This window comes from Salvia hispanica, chromosome 6 (genome assembly GCF_023119035.1).
Source record: "Salvia hispanica cultivar TCC Black 2014 chromosome 6, UniMelb_Shisp_WGS_1.0, whole genome shotgun sequence".
Lineage (NCBI taxonomy): Eukaryota > Viridiplantae > Streptophyta > Magnoliopsida > Lamiales > Lamiaceae > Salvia > Salvia hispanica.
The window spans coordinates 26,569,640-26,596,613 of record NC_062970.1 but is presented as its reverse complement, the minus strand read 5'-3'; the positions used below and the strand labels follow the sequence as shown (position 1 = coordinate 26,596,613).

General features: G+C 35.3%; 1 protein-coding gene and 1 long non-coding RNA gene across 3 annotated transcripts; both read right to left on the bottom strand.

Moving 5' to 3' along the window:
• Positions 1–12,028: 12,028 nt before the first annotated feature.
• On the bottom strand, positions 12,029–19,558 carry LOC125195038 (TIR-only protein-like). The gene is made up of 3 exons (XM_048093242.1): positions 19,367–19,558; positions 12,842–13,101; positions 12,029–12,161 (listed from the first exon to the last, which is right to left on the bottom strand). Exons 1-3 carry the CDS (start codon positions 19,556–19,558, stop codon positions 12,029–12,031), a joined length of 585 nt encoding a protein of 194 aa, XP_047949199.1.
• Positions 19,559–22,884: 3,326 nt separating this feature from the next.
• On the bottom strand, positions 22,885–26,102 carry LOC125197181. Of its 2 annotated transcripts, XR_007172006.1 has the most exons (6): positions 25,819–26,102; positions 24,922–25,010; positions 23,892–23,960; positions 23,404–23,474; positions 23,112–23,161; positions 22,885–23,015 (listed from the first exon to the last, which is right to left on the bottom strand). It is a non-coding gene; the product is annotated as an uncharacterized LOC125197181 (long non-coding RNA). The 2 variants fall into 2 exon arrangements; XR_007172005.1 differs by lacking the exons at positions 22,885–23,015; positions 23,112–23,161; positions 23,404–23,474 and having other exon boundaries at positions 23,512–23,960; positions 25,819–26,100.
• Between the last annotated feature and the right edge of the window lie 872 nt (positions 26,103–26,974).

The following is a 26,974-nucleotide window of genomic DNA, read 5'->3' as shown; positions in this document are numbered from 1 at the left end:
TATAAATACCCCATAACCTAATTTATATTATTCACCAATCTTAGAGCCATAATTCCATCCCCTACCTTACACATAAATTCCTCCATCTTCTACAAGGAGCATAGAATTCAAGGGAGATCAAGCAAGAGTAAGATTAATTCTTCCGGGTTTTATCTAGTTTTTGTTAGATTGAACATGTCTTATTTTTCTTATATTTATTTAGATTATCTGTCTATGGATAGGTAAATTTATAAAATCCTAGGGATGAAAGTAATTGACTCTATGTAGTTCTTTTTATTTTGTTTAATGTTCAGAACTCGTTTTACTTTAATTATTCCTTGGTTTATATTTAACTGCTTGGTTGTTACTTTGATTTTTGTTAATCTCTTATCAATGATGACTTTGAGTGGTTTATATTTTATGTGTCAATGCAATATTTGTGACATGTGTATGGATACACGATAGGAATAACTCCTAGTCTAGCTTGAGTCGGATGAACACATAACTAAATAATTCGAACTACTAATGAGTTGATGAAATCACAACCCTAGGATTCACTTGTCTCATCTGCTTTCTCAAACCAAGTTAACTGCAAACTGCGAAGCTGTTTCACTGTTTTCATTTAATTGCTTTGTTTACTTGCTTTTATTTTCTGTTTTTCTTAGTTTAATCAAATATCAACTTTGTGTCCAAATAGTATTTGAGACTGAGTATGTGGTAGACAATTTGTAAATTTATTCCCCGTGTTCGATATCCCGGTACTGACCTTTAGCTATACTTGATCTACCCTGTATACTTGTAGGTATTTTTAGTGCTAATAAAAAGTGCATCAAGTTTTTGGCGCCGTTGCCGGGGAATACTTTTACGCATAGATTGATATCACAGAAAGGGGGATAATACTACTTTGGATTTTACTGCTTTATTTATTTTATTTTATTTTATTTTTATTTTTTTATTTTTTAAAAGTTTATTTTGTTTGGTGATTAGCGATGGGGAAATGGCTAAAGAATTGGCAGCCATGAGAATGAGGATCGAGAAGATTGAGTTGTCAAGAAGAGAGAAAGGTGAAGCTACTACGGTGGAGGACATGCACTATGGCCATCAAGGATATCAGAATGGATACTTCAATGATTATTATGACCCTAGTCAGGGGGATCATAATTATAATAATTTTTCTGATTATTTTTATCCTCCGAATTTTTCAAACAATAATGGTGGTTTTGGCAAATCAAATGTAGGTGCAGAAGAGGAAATTAGCGGAAGGGAGCTGCTAATAATCAAATTCATGTTGGGTAAGATGAGGGATGAGGGATGGATTCGGATAGAAATCCAAATTGAGAAGCTTGATGCCATGATTGAGAAGCTTATAGCCTTAATGATCTCCTTACAAACATCACTTTTCAACATGGCTACACGCTTAAGAATTGAACTTCAGCCACGTCAATTTCCACTCCATCCTAAACAGAGAGATAATAGTTCTTTTGGTTTTGGTAATCATCTTCAGTTTTCATGTAACAAATTGCACATGCTGTTGGTATAGTTGAAGATGTCTTGGTGAAAGTTGACAATTTTATTTTTTCTATAGATTTTTTGGTGGTTAACATGCAGGCAGACAAGAGGGTTCCACTTATCCTTGGGTAACCCTTCTTAGACATGTGCAAGGAAGTAATTGATAGAGTGCAAGACGAGATTCCAATTAGTGAGAAAGAGGAAAAGTGTATTTGCCGCATTCAAAAGGTTATGTTAGAACATGAAAAGATGCAGGAAGAAGAAAGGATCTGGAAAGAGAATCAGAGACTACGGTAGTCAAGGATTACAAATCCAATAAACTCTGACCCTTCACTAGTAGTTTCAAATGTTAACCATGTTGTGAATGACTTGAATGTTCCTAATAATTGTGCTTCAATGCAGGTACCACCAAAGAAAAAGAAGAAAAAGAGAAGGGCTAAGAAAAAGAGCAAAGAAAAGATGCTAACAACTGTAGTGGTACAACATTTAGACATGGCTGAATGGTGGATGAAAAAGATTGAAGAAATAACGGGAGTGGTGATTGGACAAATTCAAGAACACACATACACTTCCACAAGACCACCTTGAGCAAGATAGACATGTCAAGCTAATGACTATAAAAGAGCGCTTGTTGGGAGGCAACCCAACCATTTATTTCGAGTTTTTTTTTTTAATACTTTTTGGTTTTTGTTTTGTTTTATATTTTGAAAATTTTTCGCAGGTTCTGACCCTTCTGTGGCGACCGCCGCATGTGTTTTGCGGCGGTCCGCCGCCTGCTCGCTGGAACAATCTGTTGATGTGCGGCGACCTCCGGACATGCCGCGGCGGACCGCCACCTGGGCATAGTTTCCAGCGTGATTTTTCAAAATTTTCGAATTTTCGCCCCGTCAAGCCTCTACGCGAAATTTTTCAAGATATGTTTTCTTTTTAATAGTTTACTCACGTCCCTACCGACTCTACAAACTTATTTTACACTTTGTTATAAATAAGTTTGGGGGGATGAAGTGGTGGAACGTGAGTTTAGTTTTTTTTCTTAGGTTTTAGTAGGGTTTTGTTTTTTGTTTTGTTTTTAAAACCCGAAGGTGAATTTCTTGTGAAAATATGTCATGAACTTAACATGAAGAACTTAGAAACACGCATGCTTAGGGACACACATTAGACCGAGTTGCCGATGATATTACATTTCATCCATGTTTAACTATGGCTTGACGTTTTGATTTGATGGTTTGGTGAAAAGGTGCATAATTAGTGAATTGCTTGTTCACCTTGATTCATGCTTAACCTTGGGAGATTTGAGACATAATTTCTTTCTTGTGTGATTTATCTGCATTCATGTATATGTTTCTAGAACTTGCGTCTTGCCTAAGTTTCCATAGTGTTTAAGTTGATTTAGGAGGATGATTGGCCATCTTTTCTTAGTTTACTTTTATCCAAAAATTTTGACCTTCTCAAATTTTCAAAATTTTTCCCTTCGGAGCCAATTTTGAGTCTTTAAGCCTATTCTTTGGAAGCCCATATAACGGGGACAATTCCTTAGGTTAGTTAGTTTTTTCTATCTTATTTTGTAAAGGAATTGGAGAGATAAGGAAGAAATTATAAAAAGTAGTGTGCTTAATATAAAGAAGAATACAAGTTGTGAAATAGAAAATTTTGAAATATGTGTGCCACCCAATCCCCGTCGACGCCTTCAGCCCTGGAGCCGTATGGAGTTCTCGATCACGACGGCAGCGTGGACAAGCCCTCTGCTCGTGTTCACGTCACCGCGCATTCGATTCCGTGCTCCCACTGATTCGTTGCGGTTTCTTGGAGATCGTCGAGACCGACGGTCACACTAGCGGCGTGCACGAGTCCTTTTTCGTTCGCGCGTCGCCGGTCGTCCGCCTCTCTTGCTCCCACTCGCTCGACAACCCTCTTTCTCGATCACGCATAGTGCGATCCGTCTCGGCGCGAGCGCCGATGGATCGCACATCTCGTATGATCGAATAATTCAAGTTCTATTGATTCGAATGTTTAATGTCTGCTATGGACTTAATTAATCAACTTGTTATTAATTCCAAGAGTGGACTTAGCATGAAACGCTTATTTATTATTCAAAGAGTGATCAAACTCCAACTAGCTAGGTTCCGAATAATAAAACCTTGTTTCGCGCTCCTCTTGAGGACATTATCAAAAGAGACTCACCTCGCGCACGATTCAATATAATAGCAATCCTAGCACCGCGAGATATTAATCACCATTTCCCAATATATCAGGATTATTGGGTTACGAAAAACCCGCACCATTTGATAAGTCAAAGTAATGCATAATCAATACTTGTATGCTCAATGCTAACCTACATTGATTATGAAACAAATATTTATCAAGACCTCGCCTTTCAGTAGATAGCACAAAGACAAGTCTTGCTGTTAGATTCGTTCAGTGCTTTACCACACCAATGTCATCTTATTTCAGTAAGGCTTAGAAATATGCGGACTGACATTGCAACCTTTCACAATGGATAGTCTAATTCCATCTAGGTCGTGAAATTCTTCTTTTTCTTTGTTTAGGACTGACCGTGTTACCTTAAAGTGGACGCCACCCACAACCGGTCTACTAAAACAAAGACTTAGACTTTGTTAAGTTAACTTATACATTTAAACATGAAATTAACATCCATTAAATGTAAAACATAACAACATTATGACAAAAAATAATCTGTTTTATTCCTTGGAAAATAAAGTAAGAGTTTTACAGTATTCAATTACTCGAAACGTGATTTCTAGTATACAAACTCTAACACTTTCTCCGTCCCATTCAAGATGACCACCTTTCCTTTTTTGTTTGTCCCAATCAAGATGACCACTTTCCAATTTTTGGAAATAACCACCTCTCTCCTCTCTCCTAATTAAAATATTCAACTACCTTTTTTCTCTCTACTTTATTTCACCTAACAACAATTCCTAAAATCCCGTGCTACTCAAGAATGCGGCCATCTTGAGTGGGACGGGGGGAGTATTAACTTTTTATTTAGTGAATGTTAACTTTTATGATTATTATTATATTTATTTTATTAATTCTTATTACCTTTCAAACGTATCAAAAGAGAAATACCAACAAATGACTTAGCCGAGGACTTTTTAAATGTTGATGATGAACCTCATACTAGAAGCTCCACAACCTAAACAGCCTTTGGCTTTTGTTACTTCTTGAAAGCTTCAAAGGTTAGCTTACTACTTCACTTGATTTGTACAAATTCCTTTCCTCCATTTGTTTCTTAACTAAATAATCATTGTGTAGAAGTCAGACAGCAACTTAGGGTTTTTTGTATTATGTTAGCTTTATTGAGGATTTGGAACAAAAGTTTATGTGTTTTGTTGGGTTTTTTTTGGTTGTGTTGGAATTTTGCTGTAATTATGTAGAATCTAATTTTATTATTATGTTTCTAAGTGATTGTTTAAAATGGAACATCTACATGTTATATGGATTTTTAAATTCTTGCACTTTTTTATGCAATCTGTAATCGTGTATAATATGGCAGATTCGTGTCATTATTACCGGGTCAACCCAAAGTGGTTTGTGTCATTATCGTGTTTAGGTTGGTGTCGTGTTGTTACCGTATCGGATCAACCCAAAGTGGTTCGTGTCGTTATCATGTGTGGTCAACCAAAACTGGTTTGTGTCGTTATCGTGTCCGGGTTTGAAGGTGGCAGGTCGGATTCATGTCCAGGTTGGGGGTTTCCTTAACAGGTTAGGTTCGGATTTGGCCTTATTAGGTTGGATCGTTATCGGGCTGACGCGATAACGACCCAATCTGTATGATTTGCCAGCCCTACTTATTTTATCGTTTATTGATTGAAGAGGCTCAGTTTTCTCGCGACTTTCTCCTACTTCTTACTTGATAAGGGGTTAAACCCTTATCAATTGGTGCTTTCATCCTCGAACTCATGGCCGAAGTCAATCTTCGTTCATGGCCAGAGTTATCGCATGCGGCCAATGGCTTGCAACTGAATCCAACAGCCTTGGAGTACATTCTTGCTAAGTTCTCTCAATTTGAGACCCGATTGGATGAGCTTAAGCACATGATAGCAATCACGCACCCTCCTCTCCGGCCTGAAGCTGATCCACCTGACGCGGCCAGGCAGCAACCACCGCCCCACCGGCAACCATTGCCGCCTAACAACCCCATCAGCACCATGGACTGCTATCATCAACCATCTCATACGTATGATAAACAGTGTTGGAACCAGCCGCCGCAGCCGGTTCATCCACAACGTGCAACCTGTTGGGACCTTCTAGACCGCGACAATCTGTTTTGTGGATATCAACAAACACCAACTTATGCTCTAGAACCCTACCCATATCCGTACAATCCACCAAGGCAGCATGGATAGCCAGGTTATGAACAACCTCCACCACGACTGCCTGGCTAGGACCTGCCGGGACCTTCTTGTTGGTACCCGCCAACACCGGCCTTTGAGCAGCCGTCCTACACCTACATCGATTCATACGCGCCACCGCAAATTCCCTACACCGGAGACCACCGAGAGCAGCCTGACTACCAGCCCCTGTGGCTACCATACCATATACAAACTCAGAATCAGTCCTGCAGCCGAGAAATTGCTCCTCGGGATATCATCATGGCAGCTAGAAAATTTCCCATCATAATAGCTCCCCCTCCCTGACCTTCCGCTGCACTCACCTTCGCCGCCAACACCAAGACTATATTCTTGTTGGGACCCACCGCAACAGTGCACAACGCAAGATGCCGATTCCCAACGCCTCTTGCATATTGTTGAGGCAGATGTTTCAGGTGGAAAAAGAACCACTTGGTCTGGTATTAGGCCATATTTGACGTCCTATGGGGAGAAGAGTGTTAATAATGAAGTGTATCAACAAGGACCGCCCAACATCACATGCTCGGAGAATGATCTCATTGATAAGGTCTAGAGGTGATGTATCAGGTCAATCTTCAATAGAGCTCCAGAAAGAGTGTCATGTGCAAACCGTTGTCCTGTCTTCCAGGGAAGATACTTCTCCATGTGATGATGGTGTTATTGTTGTTGCTGATCGCCAAGAGAATAAAGGGAAAGCAGACGATGATGACTTTGTGGAAACAATAAAGGAACAAGTAGATGAGGAGGGAAGAACTAATTTCTTTAGGAAGAATCATGGAGCTGAGCTTGAAGGTGTCGATCTAGTGAAATTTACTTCTGCACCAGACCACCAATGGGAAGAGTTACTAAGGCTACCACCAATGCGATTCAAAAGAGAGGTCAAGCTTTTTAATATTCATTGGGAGGAGAAATATGAACGTGATACACCAGAGATCTTGGATACTGACATTGCTTTTCTTCTTGGGTCATTTCTGGAGGTATCTATTAGACAAAAAATCAGCACTACAGGGAAGATGCTAGGAGGAGAAATGACATCGAGTATGCGATAGTGGGTTATTGGGGCACACAACATCTGTCTTTTGCATTTGATACAGGAGGGGATAATCCAGGAGGGAATATCTCGTCAACACTTCTGTTCGCGGCGCTCTTTGTTGTGTCGTGGTTCCCACCTTGAGGACAAGGCGGATTTCAACCGTGGGGGAGTTGATACGAGCATATATCTCAATATCTCCTATATCTCTATTATTATATTATCATATCTTTTCTATATATTTGTTATCTTGTTCGCTAAGTTAGGTTATTAGTATAATTATTATATATACGGGCTATTGTTATTCTCTTTAATGAATCAATGAAATAACCTATTTTGCTCTACTTATTTTATCGTTTATTTTCTTTCTACAAACTCTAGTTCTTGATTGATCGACGAGGCTCGGTTTCCTCGCGACTTTCTCCTATCTTCCTACTTGAAAAGGGGTTAAACCCATATCAATTAAAGCACCAGTTGATAAGGGAAGAACCCTTATCAAGTGAAGAAGATAAAAGGCGAGGAAACCGGACCCCGTCGATCAATCTAGGAAGACTAAACGTAAACGGAAAAGTAAAGAAGATAAAAGACAAATAATTATGATTTCATTGATTGATTAATTCAAAAGACAACAAAGACTCGTATTTATAATACTAATTCTCTAATATCCTAACTTAGTGATCAAGAAAATAATCATAAGAATATATGGAAATATAGGGAAAATAACTGATAGACCAATTAATAGAGATATTGAGATGTGTCGTATCAATTTCCCTCATCCCTCCATTTTTCCCAAACTCTCTCCCTCTCTCTGCTGTACAATTTCTGAACTTAAAGCATTCTCATCTACATCGACGATCACACACTATGCCATGTCTGCCGCCATCCACGAGCCGATGATAGTGGCGATACCCTCACTGTTCACTCTCTCTCGGGCACCCCTCTCTAGTCTCTACTCACATTCACGTCTTTCCCCACCGTCATCCACACCATGGCCGTCAGGGTTCGCAACCTGGCAGTAGTGGTGGTGGTCGTCGAATTCGGGAAATCGGCAACTATGAAGATGAATTTATAGATCTGAGCCTCCTTTGAAACAAAAATTTTGTCGATTTTTTTAATGATTCTCGGTCAATAATTTTGGTCCTGTATCGATCTTTGATGGATTTTGTGTCTATTTTAATGGGTCAGAATTCTAGGTTTCATGAAGAAGACGGTATTTGCTCGAAATTTGGAGTTCAAGTTTTGGTATTTGAAATTTGGGTTCATGTTCTTGTATTTCAAATATTGGGTTCATTTCTCTTCCGATTTATTTTGAGTTCTCGCTGACGATGCTACTCACGCTTACTATGACTGATATTCTAGGGTACATTAAATTTGAATACTAATATTTGATTTTGGATGCTCTAAAGTTTAGGTTCATTTGATGATTCTAGACTTTGGGTTTCAGCCGATGAATAAAAAAATAGGATCATTCAATTCAAAGAGAGATATATTTGTTAAGGGTAATTCAATCATTTCCATCTTACATAAGTATTACTCCCAACAATTATCAACTCTAAAAAACAACACTATAAAAACTTTATCTATACATTATCATACTTTTGGCCAGAAAATTTTAACCCAACTTAACAATCATGTTATATCCCATCCACACTACAAAACGAGCCTTCAAGGTTTTATTGTTGTTGAGGATTTGTTTTAGCTTATACTAACTCTATCGGACTGTTCATCCTTCATGTATTACGATAGTAAAATTATTATAATCAAAATTACTGTATTTTTATGTTTTCGAGGTCATCGACGACCATGTTGAACTCTTCAAGTTGTTCCTCGATTCCTCTATCTTCAAGAAACTGACAGGAGTATAATTTTTGTTTCATAAACAACCTATTAATTGGCCAAAGATTTAGACTCTCCAACTTGGACCACACATCGACATCAGATTTCTCTTTGGCCATTTCGCGAAGTACTTTATCTCCTAGACAAAGGATGATCTCGCTATGCGCTCGATCACGCATTTCTTAGTTCTTCAACACCGCTTTCTCATCGGTTGTAGTACCATCTGAAGGCGGTCAAGGCTCCCACCAAACCCTGTTGCACAAGAATTGCCTTCATCTAGGTTCGCCACAAACTAAAGTCGTTGCGGCCTGTGAACTTCTCTGTTTCTAATACACCAGTTGTTAGGATTTGAACTCGCACAATCGAACAACCAAGAAGCGATGATTGCAAAGCACACCGAAGAATTACGTGTATGATCAATGTGATCTACACCCGCGGACAACAAAACAAAACCTTTATTCACCACACTATCAAGATTGTACACAACACTTAATCGAACTCTCTTTCACAATGAGCAAGACACAATAACCGCAATATGATACTATAAAAAATCCAAAGTGAACAGATGAGCGTGTGACTGAATAAATGAAGCGTGTGTGCGTGTTGATTCTTATATATGAATTGATACAACAGAAACAGAGAGAGCACAAGAATGTAACAAACTTCCAGTTTTCAATTCTTGATCATTGAAGTCCAATGACTAGTCGAAGCTAATGTGACTTTAACTATAACTCTGACGGTCATCACCTTCCGGAGCCAAGCTTTAGTAGCTCGAATGCTTCTCAACTCCACCTTCTCCCTTATACTTTGATTTTATCACATTTACTGGTTATGGGTCATACATTGACATGAAAAAGTTTTAGATATGGTAAGAATTAAATCCTACAAGGAATATAAGAGATTTGGCTTTACAAGGCAATAGTTTCTTTCCTTCCTTGAATTTTCGCCTAATTTCTGTCACCTTTTAACTGCTCTGGGCAATGTTTAAGATATCCACGCGAATGGTATGAATTAAGCACCGATTGAACATCAACATTTCCAGAAAGATTGTCTCGAACTAAGGCACATCCACATATTTTGTACCTTTTCTATACATTTTTTCACAAAATGGTCAAAATGCCAACATAATAGAGAAGTAGACAGAATCACGCCTAATAATATACAAAATGTGATCAAAATCATGTCCCGAAGTTTTGGCCTTACAGGGTCTATTTTTTTGCGGCCGCCGAGGAAAACAACTGTAGCGGATGCCCGACGTTGCAACTGTTTTTCGGCCGTATTGCAGGCCGTTTTAGCCGCGGATGAAATCAAATAATTTTTCTAATTTTTTATATTTAATACGTTATTCTATCTCAAAATACCTCCATTCTTCTCTACTTATCATGCACCTAACAATTGAAGTTTAATGTAGTAATTTTAATTTAAAATATATCATCAATAGTGTTTTAAAATCGTGTTAGCATTCTAATCTATGTTATTTATTTTCAAAATAAAAAATTAAAAGAAAAAATATGAAACATGATGAAATAAGTTAGTGACTGATTTTAGAGCTAAATTATTGCATATGTTGGGGCTGAAATTAAAAATGTTGACGTAAGGAAAAATGAATTGAGGCTGATTTTCGGGGTCTTATCGCTAATGCCCTTAATATCTCTTGAAACACATCGTCTTCCATAATTTCATTCCTTATTCTCTTTCTATTTTCTTAACTTGAAGCATAAATTTAAGTTCAATCCATATAGAAATTCCCAAACCCTAGTTGCATACTTGCATTCTACATAAAAAGAATCGGATGATAGTTGGTTTTTCCAGTTGTGACAATGCATATTCTGTATTGTGGGTATGTTATTCACGGTGCTAAATTTTCTTCTCCGATCAGATATCAACGAATATTGACATGTGTTATTGGTGTAATTTTTATTTCTGGAAAGGTAACTAGAGTGTTATTCCATGTAATTGTGTTTTGGTTGAATTTATGTTTTATATTTGGGACATAACACGTATCCACTGTAATAAATTTGCAGATTTTCGTCTAATGGGAGCAATACCATGTGGTGCTCATTTTAAATTTTTCTGCGACGCAAGACCATCTCCAATAGTACTGCAATACTTAAAATACGTTAGAAAAATATCTATAATGGTACTGCAAAATATTTTTAAAGAAAATATACTTATTTTTAGATTTACAATAAAATTATATCAAAGCACTTTTCAGATTTTATATTTATCAAATACGAAAAGGGAAGGAAAGAGAAGTTAAAATACATAGAGATAAGTAAAACTTATAGGAAGCGCAAGGTTCTAGCAGCTAATTAAGTGAAGAAGATATGAAAATAACCTAATTTGATTTTATTAATATTTAGTTAGTAATTAATTAATAGGCTGACCCATATTAGTATAATACACATTTTATTGATAAATTAAATATTCTACACTTTTTTTTCTAAATTAATATATATAAATATTAATTCATGCCTATTAATATTGATTAGTTATGCTTTAGTAAATTACTACATACTTTGTTAGCTTTTCATTTTTAAATATTAAGGATTGGTTTATTTTAGTTTAAAAATTGACAAAATCTTTAATTTAAAAGTTAAAACTAATATTATGCCTAATGCTTAATATCAAACTAAATATAGTATTAAATATAACAAATAATAGTTAAACACGAATATTTTATATTTTATATACTTGTGATATTTTAAAATGAATATTAATTTTGAATTTTAGTTATTATGTATACGCTGTAATATTTTTATTGTATTTTTATTGTATTTTTATTGTATTCAAATTTTCTAATTATGTGATTTTTTTATTTAATAAATAATAGATTTGATATATAGTTATATCAATTAAAAAATATTATTATATTATCTAATTAAATTTAAGTTATTAACAAAGTGTCATAGAATTAGTGTGTAAATTTAGATAAAATATATAGGTATGATTAAAAAGTATAAAAGGTAACTGAGTTTAGAAGATTCTTTTGGGTTTGAATTTAATATGAATGGTTAGAGTAAAATCAATATTTAGTATGTAAATATACACTAAAATGAGTTTGAGTTTACCGTAACGGTCGGAGATGCTCTACTATTATTTTTGCAGTTTTTGGGCGTAATGTTTTTTATTTTATTCTTGATGGCATAGGTATAATCAACAAAACGGATAAAAGGTTAGCAATACATTTCAGTAGAAAACCTAAAACAAATTAAACCAAAAGATCGTAACTAAGTTCTTACTCGATGAATTTACAGAGTTAGTGAACATGAATAAACAATAAAAAGAAATTTTGAATTGCTCAATTTTGAGCAGCAAAAGTTGGGATTTTGTAAAAAGAGAAATTGTTATCTTGATCGAGCTCATCATCTTCAATTTCTGCCAGGCTTTCCATCACAATATTTGCTGCATTTTTCACCACGTCCGACCAATTACTGCCAAATTATAGTACTAGTGAGATAGACAAAATACATACTTCCACTCGTAATTAAATGAATAATACTGCCCCAATTCACGAAATAATAAATTTGTACTAGTGAGATAGACAAAATACATACTTCCACTTGTAATTAAATGAATAATACTCCCTCATTCCACGAAATAATGTCCACCTTTGACATTTTAGTTCGTCCACAAAATAATGTTAACATTTACTTTTTCTAGTTTTGGTAATTGGATCTCACTTTTCACTAAGTCATTACACTCACATTTTGTTATAAAACTAATATACTTAGAACTCACATTCCACTAATTTATTCAACCCAATTTTCTTCACATTTTTTAAAATCCGCACCAAGTCAAAGTGAGACTTTAAATCGAGGACAGAGTGAGCAATATTGTATTAGAGGTTTTAATACTGTGGATAAAAGTTGGAGGTTTTCAAAATTGAGTTTTTTTTAATGCGAGTACCCTCCGTTCCATTAGTGCTGACACAGTTCTTTTTCGCACTCGTTTTAAAAAAATTACACGAGAGAGTAAAGTAAGAGAAAGAATAATATAAAGAAGAGTCTTGACTGCATTATTCTCCATCTGCTTTAACTAGTATCATTTTTTAAAACAAGAGCCAAAAAAAAGGGCCAACACTAACAGAGCAGAGGGATTACAATGAACTAACCCTTGACGGGAGTCGAAGTCGAGGCCGACGGTGCCCTTGGCCTCCTCCAAGGCAAGGGCAAACCTCGCAACCTCCTCGGGCGACATGGTGTCGTCGTCCACGAGGCGGAGCTGCGAGGGCTTGACGTCGCAGAAAATGGGGATAACCTTCTTGTTAAGGTCCATCATCAATGCGAGCTCGTGCAAGCAGAAGTAGGAGTCGCAATACCGAGGCGAGAAGACGGCCAACCCGATCTTGCAGCCGCCTATCGCACTGCCGATCTTTGTTGGAATAATTGAGTGAACAATTACATAAAGCTCTCTATGATGATTAACCAAGAACGATGGAGAAGGAGCACAAATTATAGAGCGGAAGCGTACCTTGATCCATCTAGAATTGAACGACGGAATTGCTTTGCAGCGGCTATGGATCTTCCAAACGATCAGAGACATTCTTCGCAATAGTCTGCCGAGAGAATACAGAGATATCGAATGTTCTTCTGACGCATGGGGACCATAACCCTAGCTTATATTTATATTAAATATAAACCCCTTTATTTTCTATTCGGTCCCTCATCAAATAGAAATCACTTTATGGTATCTACACTTATTTCCATAACAATTAAATACACTTTAGCCCAAACCTTAATCTTTATTGGATCACTTTAATTGGGCAACTGAAAGATAGCCATACACATTAAATTAGTCATGTGGAAGCCCAAAAATTCTAACAATCTCCCACTTGGGCAACACATGATACCAAATAAATGTGTACAAACCGAATGAGCACTCAAAAATGTTATCACATAGTGTATTCCCAAACAATCTTATTATCAACCTTATCGACATAGGACTAAAGGGGCAGTCACCATATTTTTTCATGATTAAACCCATCAATAATCTCATATGCAAATATAATTAACAACAGATCAATTATGGAGTGTAGCATGGATATTTCATGCAAGGTGATCACACATGCCTATTTCCAACTGGTCCTCCCAAAGTGAGATCAAACCAAAAATAATGGACAAAACATAATATTTTATTTCTGCAGAGAATAACATGAGTTTTAGCTACTTCTGCCATGACAACAGAATTCGTAACTTGTTTTGGTGCATCTAGTTAATGAATATGACTGTGAAATTTTGTCACTAGGCTGCATATTGTAAGGTATTGAAAGACCACTTAAGTTATGTTGTGACAATAACTCTGCAGTATTATATTCTAAAACAACAGAAGTTTCATGGTTGTTAAATAAAGGGTTCGGAATGGACAAATGCATATAGAGCATAAGGGATGGATTTGATGATTACAAATCCAATCATTAAAGGACTATCACCCAAGGTCTTTCATGGGCATGTAGCCCAAATGGGTGTTATGTTGTTTAAGGATATTTCCGTTCAGTGGGAGTAGTTTTGGTTATTGCTCTATATTGTGTTTTGAACATGTAGTGTGACTAATTTAATGTGTATGGCTCTACATGGAGTGTGACTAATTTAAGGATACTTCCGTTCAGTGGAAGTAGCTACAAGTGTTTGCTCAACACTTCTCCACGAAATGGCTCTACGGCCAACAGACACACGTAACCTAAAATGGATCCTTTACTGTATTGGCATCTAACAAAATCAGAATCAAAATGCCTAAAGATCTCTTCAAATGATCTGATTTTCTGTATGCGAGCATGTAATGCTTAGTTCTCTATAAATATCTCATAACCCGTTTTGCTGCTTCCTAATGATCCATATCGGGTTATTGAAATATCTGCCCAACATATAAACAATTAAAACCAAATTGGGTCTAATACACACTTGAACACACATTAGGCTCTCACTCACCGAAGCATATGGAACCTTCTGCATTTTCTAAATCTTAAGATTTATCTTAGGGCACTGAATGAGACTAGGTTTGTCTCCTTTAGTCATAGGGGTATTTCTTTACTTATAATTATGCATCTCAAATACTTTAGGCACCTTTTCATTATATCCCTTCTGTGACAATCGAAAATTATTTCTTTCGATTCCAAATACTCCCTCCGTCCCATTGAAGATGACCCACTTTCCGTTTTGGTTTTTCCTAATTAAGATGACCCATTACTTAAAATGGAAACACTTTTATCTCTACTTTATTCCCTCTCTCTTACTTTACTCTCTCCTCTTAACACACAAAATATAACTGCATAAAATCCCGTGCCGCCCAAGAAAGGGGTCATCTTCCTTGGGACGGAGGGAGTACAAAAGAGGCTTCCCCAAGATCTTTCATCTCAAATTTCTTCGAGAGAAAATTCTTGGTGTTAGTGCAATATATCCTTATCGAAAAATATTTCTTTCGATTCCAAATGCCAAAGAAGATGCATTTGCTCCCACTGAACTTGTGATACACACAACCATCAATAGCATTATTTCCGAATCCAAATGAAATGACTACTTCATAAAATTTGTGGTACCATTGACGAGAGTCTTAATTGAGGTTGTTGAGATTGACTTTAAATACTATCATCCGCATGAGATTGAATGTTTACAACAATATCATCTTGAGGTTCTTAATATGCTTCTTCTTCAATGATAGTAATTGATACATGATCATTGTCAGAAGCAATAGTAGGTGTCTATACATACTCCTCCTCAAAAGTAATGTTACTTAACACATTCTTCCCCCCAAACTCAACATCCTCAAGGAATACTATATTTCTCGTCCCAAAAATTAGTTCCTTTTGTGGGATCATAAAATTTAAAAACCCCTAAATTTTTCTGGAAGACCAAAGTGAGAATATATGCTACAGTCTTTAATGCCTCTCCCTAAAGCGCATGCGACAAGGAAGAATGATAAATCATACTCCTTCACATATCTTTAAGAGTTTTATTTCGTCTTTTAGTTACACCACTCATGCTAGGCGATCCCGGCATGGTGTACAAAACGACGATCCCACACTCTTCCAAATAGAAGGCAAAATGTCTTTGTCATTGTTCACCTGAGCAGTCATTTCTGTCGTAGTATTTGCCACCACAGTCAGATTTGACTTTCTTAATGCTTTTGTTGAGTTGGAGCTCAACATCAGCCTTGAATATTTTGAACTTGTCTAAAGCCTCAGACTTTTAATAGATTAAATGTAGGTGTCCAAAACAAGAATATTCATTTGTGAATAATATAAAGTATTGTTGATCATTCCAAGAAACCGAAGTGAATGAACCACAAATGTCCGTATATATCAATTCTAAAATGTATAGCTCTATTGGCACCTAATTTCTTAAGTTTGGTCTGCTTTCCTTCGATACATTGAACACACAAATCAAGTTCTGAAAAGATAAGTGTATTCAATACAACATATGGCACAGGTATCACAATCTTTTATTTTGAGAAATAATCAAAACACTTGTGTCATAAATTAACCAAATTCTAATTATTTAATTTGCTTAGTCCCTTTGATTCAACATGTAAAGCTTATGAATATGAAGTAACATAATTGAGCATGCAAAGATTGTTATATGCACTTAAGGAAACAGTGCCCACAATACTAGAATTATTTGAAGGAAGAACTTTACTATTTCTGAATGAACAAGAGAAACCAAATTTGTCCAAAGCAGAAATCGAAACCAAATTTTGTCTAAAAGATAGTACAATAAAGTATCCTTCAAAGACAGAATAATTCTAGTCTTTAATAACAATCTACAATGCACAATAGTCTCTACTTCCACCGATTTGTCATGTCCCACATAGATGTATCTTTCACCATCAATTGACTTTCGGTAGCTCAGACAGCCTTGCACTGATAACCTTATGTGAGTAGTAGCACCAGAACCTACCCACTAAATATCATTAGAAACTAAATCCAAATTAACTTTAGAACAGACCAAAACAAGAATTTTAACTTCCTTTGCACGTCATGCGTGATATTTACAATTCTTCTTTTTATATCCATGTTTACCACAAAAGAAACACCTATCATTATCTTTATGTTGTTTCTTTTGTGATCAACCCTTATCCATAGTAGCATTCTCAATACGCTCTCTTAATGCCATTTACTTTATTTCTTGAGATACTGACCAGATGTGCAACACCAAATGCACATACAAGTGTTTAGAATTCAAGTTTAATTGAAGCAACGTGAGACATTTTCATAATGTGCTCCTTTATGTAGCCCTTGCCCTTATATACTTTATTCAGATCAAGCACGCTTGTCTCAACCTTATCGTTTTTCATAAAATGTTCCTTATTTTGGCAAGGTATTCACTGGCCTTAGTGATATACTTAGATGCAGTACCTCGAAAAGCTTCTGGGATGCTAAACCTAATGATCAGTAGACTTACACAATTCGAGTATTCCTACTTCTCGTAGTTTCTCCTTAGATAAGAAGTACTACCGTCTGTAGGAGAAGTAGGTTGCTCAATCCTTAGTGCGTAATCCAGATCCATGCAACCCAGAGCAATCAAATTATAATCTTCGCAATCCTTAAAATTTGACCCATTCAACACTGTCATATTGTTCATGTTGGAAGAAACTGCAGAAGCAGACATCATAATTGAACAGAGAACAAAACCAAATAAATTGTCATGCTCACATCATAAAATTCAAATAAAATGGTAACATCTCGAGGTACCGACACAACATTCATTCCAAGTCTTTGGACAGTAATATGAACTTGTAAGTGGTAACCTCTATGTAGTGATCAAACACTTACAATAAAATCATGTCAAGTAATGTCCACCTTTGGGCATCACAATTACTTACACAAAAACTGGATAATTGTCACCCATTTATCACCACAGATATGTATGTATCTCGTGCCAAATAATAATCTTCCTTTGGGCCGACTAATATCCGCATTAAAAATACACACTCATCACCGTCCTAATATTCGCAATAAAGAAGTCTAGACAAGAGAGGTTACTTTTGCAACGTCTTGCTTCGACTAATCTACTTTGAACATTAGTAAAACATTACGAGGTTCCGAGCACAACATCCACATCAAGTCTTTTGACAGTAATGTGAACTTGCAAGTGGCAACCTCCTTATAGTGATCAAACACTGACAATAAAATCATGTCAAATAGTGTCCACCTTTGGGCATCACACTACTTACACGAAAACTGAATAATTGTCACGTATTCATCACCAAAGATATGTGTGTATTTCATGCCAAATATTAATCTTCCTTTGGGCTGACTAATATCCGCATTAAAATACACACATCAATAAAAGGAACATGAGATGCACCAAAATTATTGAATTTAAAATTTTAAAACTGAATACAAACGCTTGCAAGCAAGTCGTTGATAACTTTCCAGAATATAGTGGCTAGCCAACGAGTCACTGGGTTCGCATACCTTGCGAACTCAGCAAGTCGCTAAATCCTGACGGCCAGCCCTATAACTCCCCAGCAAATCGCAAATAGCTGACTCCTAATGGGATTTCATATAATTTTTCCAAATCCGATTTTTATTAAAATCGACAAAATCCAAATTTTGATGTTTCCCAAAATTGCAACCAACAAACATAAAAATATTCAAAAGCAACATCAAAACAGCCAAACAATACCATATAGCTCAATTCATACCATGACAATGAATTACCAATAAATAGAATTCCTAATTTTTCAATCTATCATCCGAAGTTCCAAACAAATACTGTATACGTGCATAAAAATTGCCAAAAAGGAATTCACGCAGCACGAATACATAAACGTATATGCATGCTACAGCAACAAATATATATACATATATATATGGAAACTTGAATCATACAAATTGATTTATCAACATAATCTATATAATATATGCATATATATAGAAATAATAGATTTCTTCCAAACCAGGCTGGACTCAAATCTCAATTAATAAATCCCAAAAGAAAATAAAACAACCATGCGTCCTTATCAGCCATTCATACTCAAAAAACCGTAACAGAGATAATAGAAATTATTAACCAAAGAATCAACAGTCACGGACAGATTATATACACAGAATAATCGTTCTTAGAAAACCGCGACAAAAGATACACATAATCAAACAACCAAATAAATCCACAAAACATAAATCTAAGTTTTATAGATTCACCGAAAGCAAGCAAGAACATAAACCTAATTCTCCTTTTCCAATTCTCTGAGAATCATCAATAGAGTGGCTCTGATACCACTTATTGGAATAATTGAGTGAACAATTACATAAAGCTCTCTATGATGATTAACCAAGAACGATGGAGAAGGAGCACAAACTATAGAGTGGAAGCGTACCTTGATCCATCTAGAATTGAACGGCGGAATTGCTTTGAGACATTCTTCGCAATAGTCTGCCGAGAGAATACAGAGATATCGAATGTTCTTCTGACGCTTGGGGACCATAACCTAGCTTATATTTATATTAAATATAAACCCCTTTATTTTCTATTTGGTCCCTCATCAAATAGAAAATCACTTTATGGTATCTACACTTATTTCCATAAAAATTAAATACACTTTAGCCCAAACCTTAATCTTTATTGGATCACTTTAATTGGGCAACTGAAAGATAGCCATACACATTAAATTAGTCATATGGAAGCCCAAAAATTCTAACAATCTTGTCAAACAGCTTGTCGCCCGCCTTCATGTCCTTGCTGTCCAGAAACGGGCGCACCCGAAGCCGGGACAGATGGTCGTGCAGAAGCGTTGCCACCGTGCGCTTCGTGTCGGTGCCTCGGTGGTTGATGAACACGTCATACGCTCTCGCTTTGACTACCTTCTCCTTCACTGTCTTCACTAAGTTCATCACTATTGAAGAACGAGGCATGTTGATTGTTGATGTTTCTTTCTTTTTTGTGAAGAATGTGTGTTTTGTGGTTAGTAATTTATAGGTGAAATGATAGGGTTTAATTTGGAAAATGTGACATTGAATTTTGACGAATAAAATTACGTGGGAAAACTACTGTTTACCGTGTGATTCAAGAATGAGTCCTCTGGAATTTAATCAGAGTAGATTTCATTTTTCTTTGTTTTCCAAGTAAAATACAACTGTAAGAATTATATTTCAAATTAAGAATCTTATTTATATTGTGTTTTATTTGATTGACCGGCGATTCAAGTCATTTAATTAGAGGAATTAGGAATACGATTACGCGTGGGGTAGTCTTTTTTTAAGAATTGTGGCTAAAAGAATGTGTCCTTAATCCTTATCCATAAAAGTTACTTATCATATTAATACTATATCTACCTCCGTGAACCAAAAATAAATATTATTATGCATGACATGAATTTTAATGTGAAATTAATAAAGTAAGAGAATGGAGAAAAATAAGAGAAATAATGTTAGTGGATTATGAAATTCATATTATTAGTAGTATTTAAATATTTAACTTTTTATATTTAGAAATATGTCTTATTTTAATGTACAATCCAAAATGGTAAAACTAAACTATTTCTTGTGGATAGAGGTAATAATTAGCTCGTACATTTATTTAAAAAAAACTTTTTTACTCTGCATATTTAGTTTGTTGACTTTTATTCTAAACAATATGTTTTGGTTCTTATTTTTCAGTTTCGTAAAAAATTAACAATGAACTGCATTTTAAAATCGAAAAGGCCTTGTACATTTGTACAAAACACTTATTTGGTCCTACATATTTTAAGTGAGTTAGTTTTTGCCTTTTGGTCATACACAGTATTCTTTTGTCTATATTTAACTCATCAGTAAGACCAAAATATCAATAAGTTCGTATAATTGACTGTTAATCTTTTACGAAAATATTAAATATAGATAAAAACGTATTGTTTAAAACCAGAAGTATCACACAACACCTAATATGTAGAATCGATTTTTTTCCCCTCAAATATACATGACCAATTTTAAACTTTAATCTTAATGTAAGACCAGATTAAAGATGGGAAACTTGTGAGACAAACATATATTGGAGCTCGTTCCATTTTCCTCAGTTTCATATTGGAGACTAACTTTCCTCAGTTTCATATTGGAGACTAACATTCTTTTTAGTGAATTATAGTACAAGTATAGTTGAATCAGTCAAAAATAAAAATAAAAAGAAATATTTTGTTTTTTCCACATTAAATGGATAAAAAGTACTCCACCTCAAAACCAATACTGGTGGCGGGTGCATGTCGCACTAAAACAAATTAACAACAATAACAGATAAATTAATACCAGAATTTTATTGTTTTAAGAAATTAATTGAAAATGTAGTACTACTAAAAAGGGCTCAGATTGTTTGAATGGAGCGGTCCGTAGGAATATGTTCTTAACCCCTTAAAAATAGTGTGGCGGGTCTTGCGGGCATATCATAGTAAAAGTTTAACCTTACAAATCCATTTTCTTAATACATAAAATATACTAAATTATACATTAAACAACATAATTTATTGGTGCCTATCATTCATTTCGGTTTATATTTGAATTTGGTGTTAATGTCATTGGTTTGACAAGTCAGTATACCTATTATTTGTAGTATATATGTTTATTAGGACATTCAGAAATACATTGATGAATTGGATTGGAATGTATGTCGTGGTGGTATAAGAGCGATCGAACATAAAGAGGAAGGTGAAGGTACTCTGATATGACCATCTCGGTTGTCCACGATCGGAGCATCTCTAAAATAACGAAGAAAAATTACCATTAAAATTATAATTGTAAGGACTAGACCATCAAGTCATACTAAAACCAACACCTCTTTTAGCTAGGTCATTCTGTGAGAAATAGTTAATCTCTCATGTAACAAACTAGAATACAAACACACCAATACTTAGATCTAAACTCAATTGATAAACACGGATTTGGCATGTTTTTATGACCTATATTTGGCTTGTTTTAAATGTCAATCATGCAAAATATGTTCTTAAATTGCATATTTTATACATTTTGATATTTTGACGTGTTTTTTGATAAATATGGAAAATAGACGTAAAAAATGGCAGAAAAACGTTAGAAACAAAGACCGGAGAAAGTGCCCTAGTTAGCGATCTACTGAGAAAGAGTTAGGGGCCGCCGAGCAGACCAGCAGTCGGCAGAACCTAGTGGTATGTCTCGGAATTTGTTCCTGCATCGGTGTTACGACCGACGGCTGCTGAGATGGTGTCAATAGTCTGCCGAGAAGAGTACCGAAGTCTCTGAGCAACCTGTTGAGATGAAATTAGCTACCCGCTGAATTCGGATGGGGAATGGAGTTTGCGCTATTTCTCTTATGGAGGAAAACACCCACTATAAATACTCCTCATACTTTATCATTGAAGAAGAGACATGAGAATTCCCTCTCCAAAAGATACATCACCAAATATTCATACATCATTTCAGACTTGGAGATTGGAGCAAGAGAATTAAGAAAAGACTAAAGCCATCAAGATTCTACCTCTGGGTTTTGTCATTGATAGTTTTTATTTTTCTTATTTTTTATTGATTGTGTTACTTTGTCTATGGATAACTAATTTGTTGAATTATGTGGATTATAAAGTAACTCTTCATGTTTATTTAATTCCTATTTTGATATACAAGACTTATATTTACTTTGTTCAATTTTGTGTATGATTCTTCAAGTTGAGTGACATATCTTGTTGATTTATTGGCATGTGGAGGAATCGAGAGGATCCATGTGTTAGATTTGGAAAACAGATAGACCTAAGAGTGTGGGCATTATAAGGGTCTAATTGTGCTTTAAGTTTTTCATTTTGCATAGGAGCTTTGAAAATCAAGACAAGAAAATTGAAGACATCGAACTCCAACACGAAGTTTCCCTAGTTTGTATTACATGTTTTTTTATTTGATTATTGTTTTAGTTCATCTGTCTAAAAATTTCTAAACAATAGTAGAATGTTAGAGATTGATAGTATTTGACTTTTATGTAATTCTTAGTAATGTTTAAACTTTAATGTTCATAATTCGTTTTGCTTGATTATTTCTGAGCTTTTGTTCAACTTACCGGTCACCTTGATTGATGTGAATCACCGACCGGTGATAGTTTTGATTGGTTTATCTTATGTGTTCATACAATATTTGTGACATGAGTATTGATACACGATAGGGAAGAAATCCTAGTAAAGTTTGCGTCGAATAAATATAGAACTAAATAATTGGAATAACTAAAGAGTCGATGAAATTAGAATACATGTCTGTTCAGTTTTGTGTAAGTTTCGTTCTACACTCACAAATTGAAATAGCAAATAAGTGCAGAATGATCAAGAAGACGCTGACCAACGATCAAGGCAACTCCTAGATAATATACCTGTCGTAGGGTGCACAAATCAGAACGAAAATTGCTACCAAGACCTTAACCCACAATACTATTAATTAGTAAAGGAAAATAAGGGTCGAATCTCACATAGATGAAGGTGTCTTGACTTGTGTTTGGGACATTTGGGAAGTTGGTTGCTGCCACATTTTGAGAGTGGGTTAAGTTTACTCTACTGGACTGGACTACTGAAACTAACTTCTACCGAACTGATCAACTTAAACTAAACTAGACCTAGACTGACGATTTCATTCTCACTTCCAACTGATAAACTAAACTAGACAACTTGAAGGTACACTGCATAAAGTAAAACGGGACCACGGACATTGCAAATAAAGCTGGAACAAATGAAAAGGTGACAGAGACTGCAATGCTAACTCACTACGATCTTCTTCTTCTCCAAACAGCTGAAATAGACTAGCTAAGCAATTGCGGCAGATCTGAACAGAGCATCTAACATAAAGCAGGAAGTAAATCAAATCAGATCAAATCTGATCAGAACTAGATCCATGCAAATTGAACGGAATAAAAACAGATCAACTGTAACACCCCTTACTCGGTTAGTTTTAACTAAATAAGTGGTGTCACATTCTGGTTCGATCGCTAAACAAAATCTGCCTATTTAACCTGCATAACTTTTTTTTTTTTATTATTTTGCAAACCCCCAACGCGCAACACTCTTATATACTGACATTGTTAATCTTGATAACACAACTTTACTACTACACATAACGAAAACAACGATGACCTGTTTCGATAAATACTTACAACCCCACTAGCAAAAGAAGATTTCATAACCTTACATCTTCAGATCAACCATATACAACCAAAAGGTTAACTTAAGCATGCCACGTGAAACTCCAACTTTACCGACAAAAAGGGGCGTAGTGACTTCACACGTGCAGCTGCTCAACAAGCGAGATCACTCACTTCTATACTCTGCAAGAGGGAGAAGAAGGGGGGTGAGCTTCGAAAAGCTCGTAGTGTAAACGCATTCCATAAATCAATCTCGAAAAACTCCAATCGATATCACTTACACAGAATATCAAATTCTAACTTGGAATGCTACACAATATCTATTCATTTTTCATTTCATAACTGATATAGTTTACTATAACACTTTATATAATGTCTCCCAAACTATTCTGATCAACTATACAACAAACACAAAATATTAGTCACATGATACTTTCAATAACAACCATTTATTACCAGTCAATCAAATCTATATGGCACAAAATAACATATCATCATGTTAGCGGTCAATTTCTTTCATCAATCAACAAAATATGCTTTAAGAAAACTATTTAGATATTCAAGGCACAACATGTCATTTCCAAATCAAATATCACATCCAGCCTCCAAGATATGCTTAGTGGTGGATACGGGTACACGGACACTATAAGTAGCCCAATGAGGGCTTCTGTCATATATACATATGTGTGAGATACTATCAGATGTTGTAATCTCCTGTATGGCCTATCGTAAGGCGTCTGTCACATATTACCCATATAGGGCTCATATCAACTATCAACATATCATATGGATCATCGCTTCGGTTATCCGGAAGACGAATGATCAAAGATGTGTGCAGTACTGTTGTCCTATGGCATGCCAACTATACCCTGTGATTCACTTAAGCAATGGGGCGTAACATATACTTTTCATATCCGTTTTCACATTGTTCAATACATATACTTTTAAATCATCTTACACATTGTATACCATATCAATTCACAAATTCAACACATAATTCCAACATCTTACTTTTCTTGTCCTTGAGTCATACAATTCACACAATCATATTTAAGCTCTATTGTATAAGCAGAAAAAACACATAAAAAAATAGCAATATGTATCTAAGTTAAAGGGATTAAAGTCTAGAATATGCGTACGCTACCTATACACGTCACAAAAACTCTATTACTTGCTTACTCAGCCCCTGGCTCTGGCCTTTTCCCCTATTACTTGAGCTCGCACCAGGTTCGCCTAAGTTTTCAAGCATTCACATTTTCGATCCATTAATAAACAGTTTAACACAAGTAAAAACCAAATCATCACATCTATCTATTTCCATTTCTACGCTATTTCCATCATCACAAAACAAGTTGTTAAAAGCCTACATACATGTTAAAACATTTCTAACTATATTTATACCAAAAAAGAAGCAAAGTAATTCAATAATACTATCCAACTACTCTGGAAAACGAAAGGTATATCCAGCTGTCCCAAAATATAAACTTCACAGTTCCATTTTTCTCCATAAAATAAACCTAGCTAATTTTACAATATGTAACGACCACTTTATTTTGAAGTTAACTCAAAGTATTGACATTTTAAAGCTAAAACTTCAATTCTAAACGTTTTGGTAATAACCAACAACTAAACCTCTTTTACCATATCATTTTAAAGAATTTTCAGCCTGAATATGGAACAATGATCAACATCAAACTTCACCACAAGGCAACCCCAACATCATGTAGTATAAAATTAGCAAGTGACTATCTTAAATCATATCGAGAGCTTATGGTCAACTATCATCCCCAAAATCAGATTTTTCCTATCACTTTCATGCTTATATTTCACCATTTAATTCCAATTACATACTTTCAAAACCAATTTAATTAATAATAAGTCCTACATCATCAAAAAGCTCAATCAAAATTCGAAATTCAAGTTAGCACAAAAAGGAAAAAACTTGAGCTTCTTTCTATTCAATTTTGGGCATGGATTCACTTCAATTGACACCACTACTATACTTAGAAACAAGATTAAATGAGCTATGGAAGAATCTAACCTCTAATTTCAACTACTTTGGAAGTGGGTTTGACAACTCAATTTCTGAAATTGAGAAGAGCTAATGAAAATTGGGACCTGGGGTTAATAGAGTGGGCTATTTGCATCACAGTGGATTCGCCGGAGCTATCTCGGTGACGGCACGGTGGCTGAACGGAGGGAGTAGAGAAGCTGTCGAAACTTACAGAGAATGAGGGAGTAGCGTGGAGAGAGATAGATGAGGATGATGAGTTTTGATTTCTATTTTCTTTTTTTCTCTATTTCTTCTTCCTAAAATCCCCCATATGACACGTTTCTTTTCTTATTTTCTCATCAACTTTCTATTCTTTTTCTTTCTCCTTTTTCTTAATCTTCTTTATATTTTTCTATTTTCTTTATTTCTAATGCTTCTAAATTATATAAACACCTACTATAATTATAACTTTAATTCTAATTCTAATATTCTAAAAGTAAGGATATTACACCTTTTTTCTTTTTCCACTCTCTAATTCCTCTTTCTTTATTTTTCTTTAATTCTTCTTTAATTTCTATTTTTCTATTTCTCATGTTTCTAATAATAACAATAAAAAAAAGAACAACACTCCACTATATCATAAACTCTTAACTCTTAACTTTAAATTTTAAATTTCCCAAAAGTTAGGGATATTACATCAACAGTACCTATGCTAGTTTCATACAAACTGACGTATGTAAAACTCAGATCGACGTAAATTTAACTAGGAATGACTAAATCCAAAACAGCAAACAATGATTAGAACATTACGAAACCATATCTAAGCAACCAGTGTCAATCAAACACAACCGAACATGATCAGAACAAAATCTAACTCTGAAAACTCCAGATCTATACCAGCATCCATCACAACCTCCATTTCAATCAACAAACTCCAGCAATTCAAACTCAAACAACAATCGAAACTTCAGATTCAAAGATAGAACGTCAACAAACTTAAAAATTGCGATCTAAATGAGAAAAACTTTATAAGTAACAATAGATTCAAAAGAACATCACCAAAGAACAAAAAAACAAAGTGAACAAAGGTATCAACCCAACTTAGGAAAAACGCGAACAAACAAAGGTTTCTTTCTAAACTAGGCTCTCTTCTTCCAACACAAGGAAGAAAAGAGTGTTTTTGTGGTAGAACTCCGATTCCAGC

What these genes read in the sequence shown, in the direction of transcription:
- LOC125195038 (XM_048093242.1), bottom strand. Translation starts at nt 19,558, where the DNA reads ATGAACTTAGTGAAGACAGTGAAGGAGAAGGTAGTCAAAGCGAGAGCG. An exon ending in ACAAGCTGTTTGACAAGATT is followed by an intron (nt 13,102 to 19,366) that starts GTTAGAATTTTT and finishes ATTCCAACAAAG; the next exon opens with ATCGGCAGTGCGATAGGCGG. An exon ending in GACTTCGACTCCCGTCAAGG is followed by an intron (nt 12,162 to 12,841) that starts GTTAGTTCATTG and finishes ATAATTTGGCAG; the next exon opens with TAATTGGTCGGACGTGGTGA.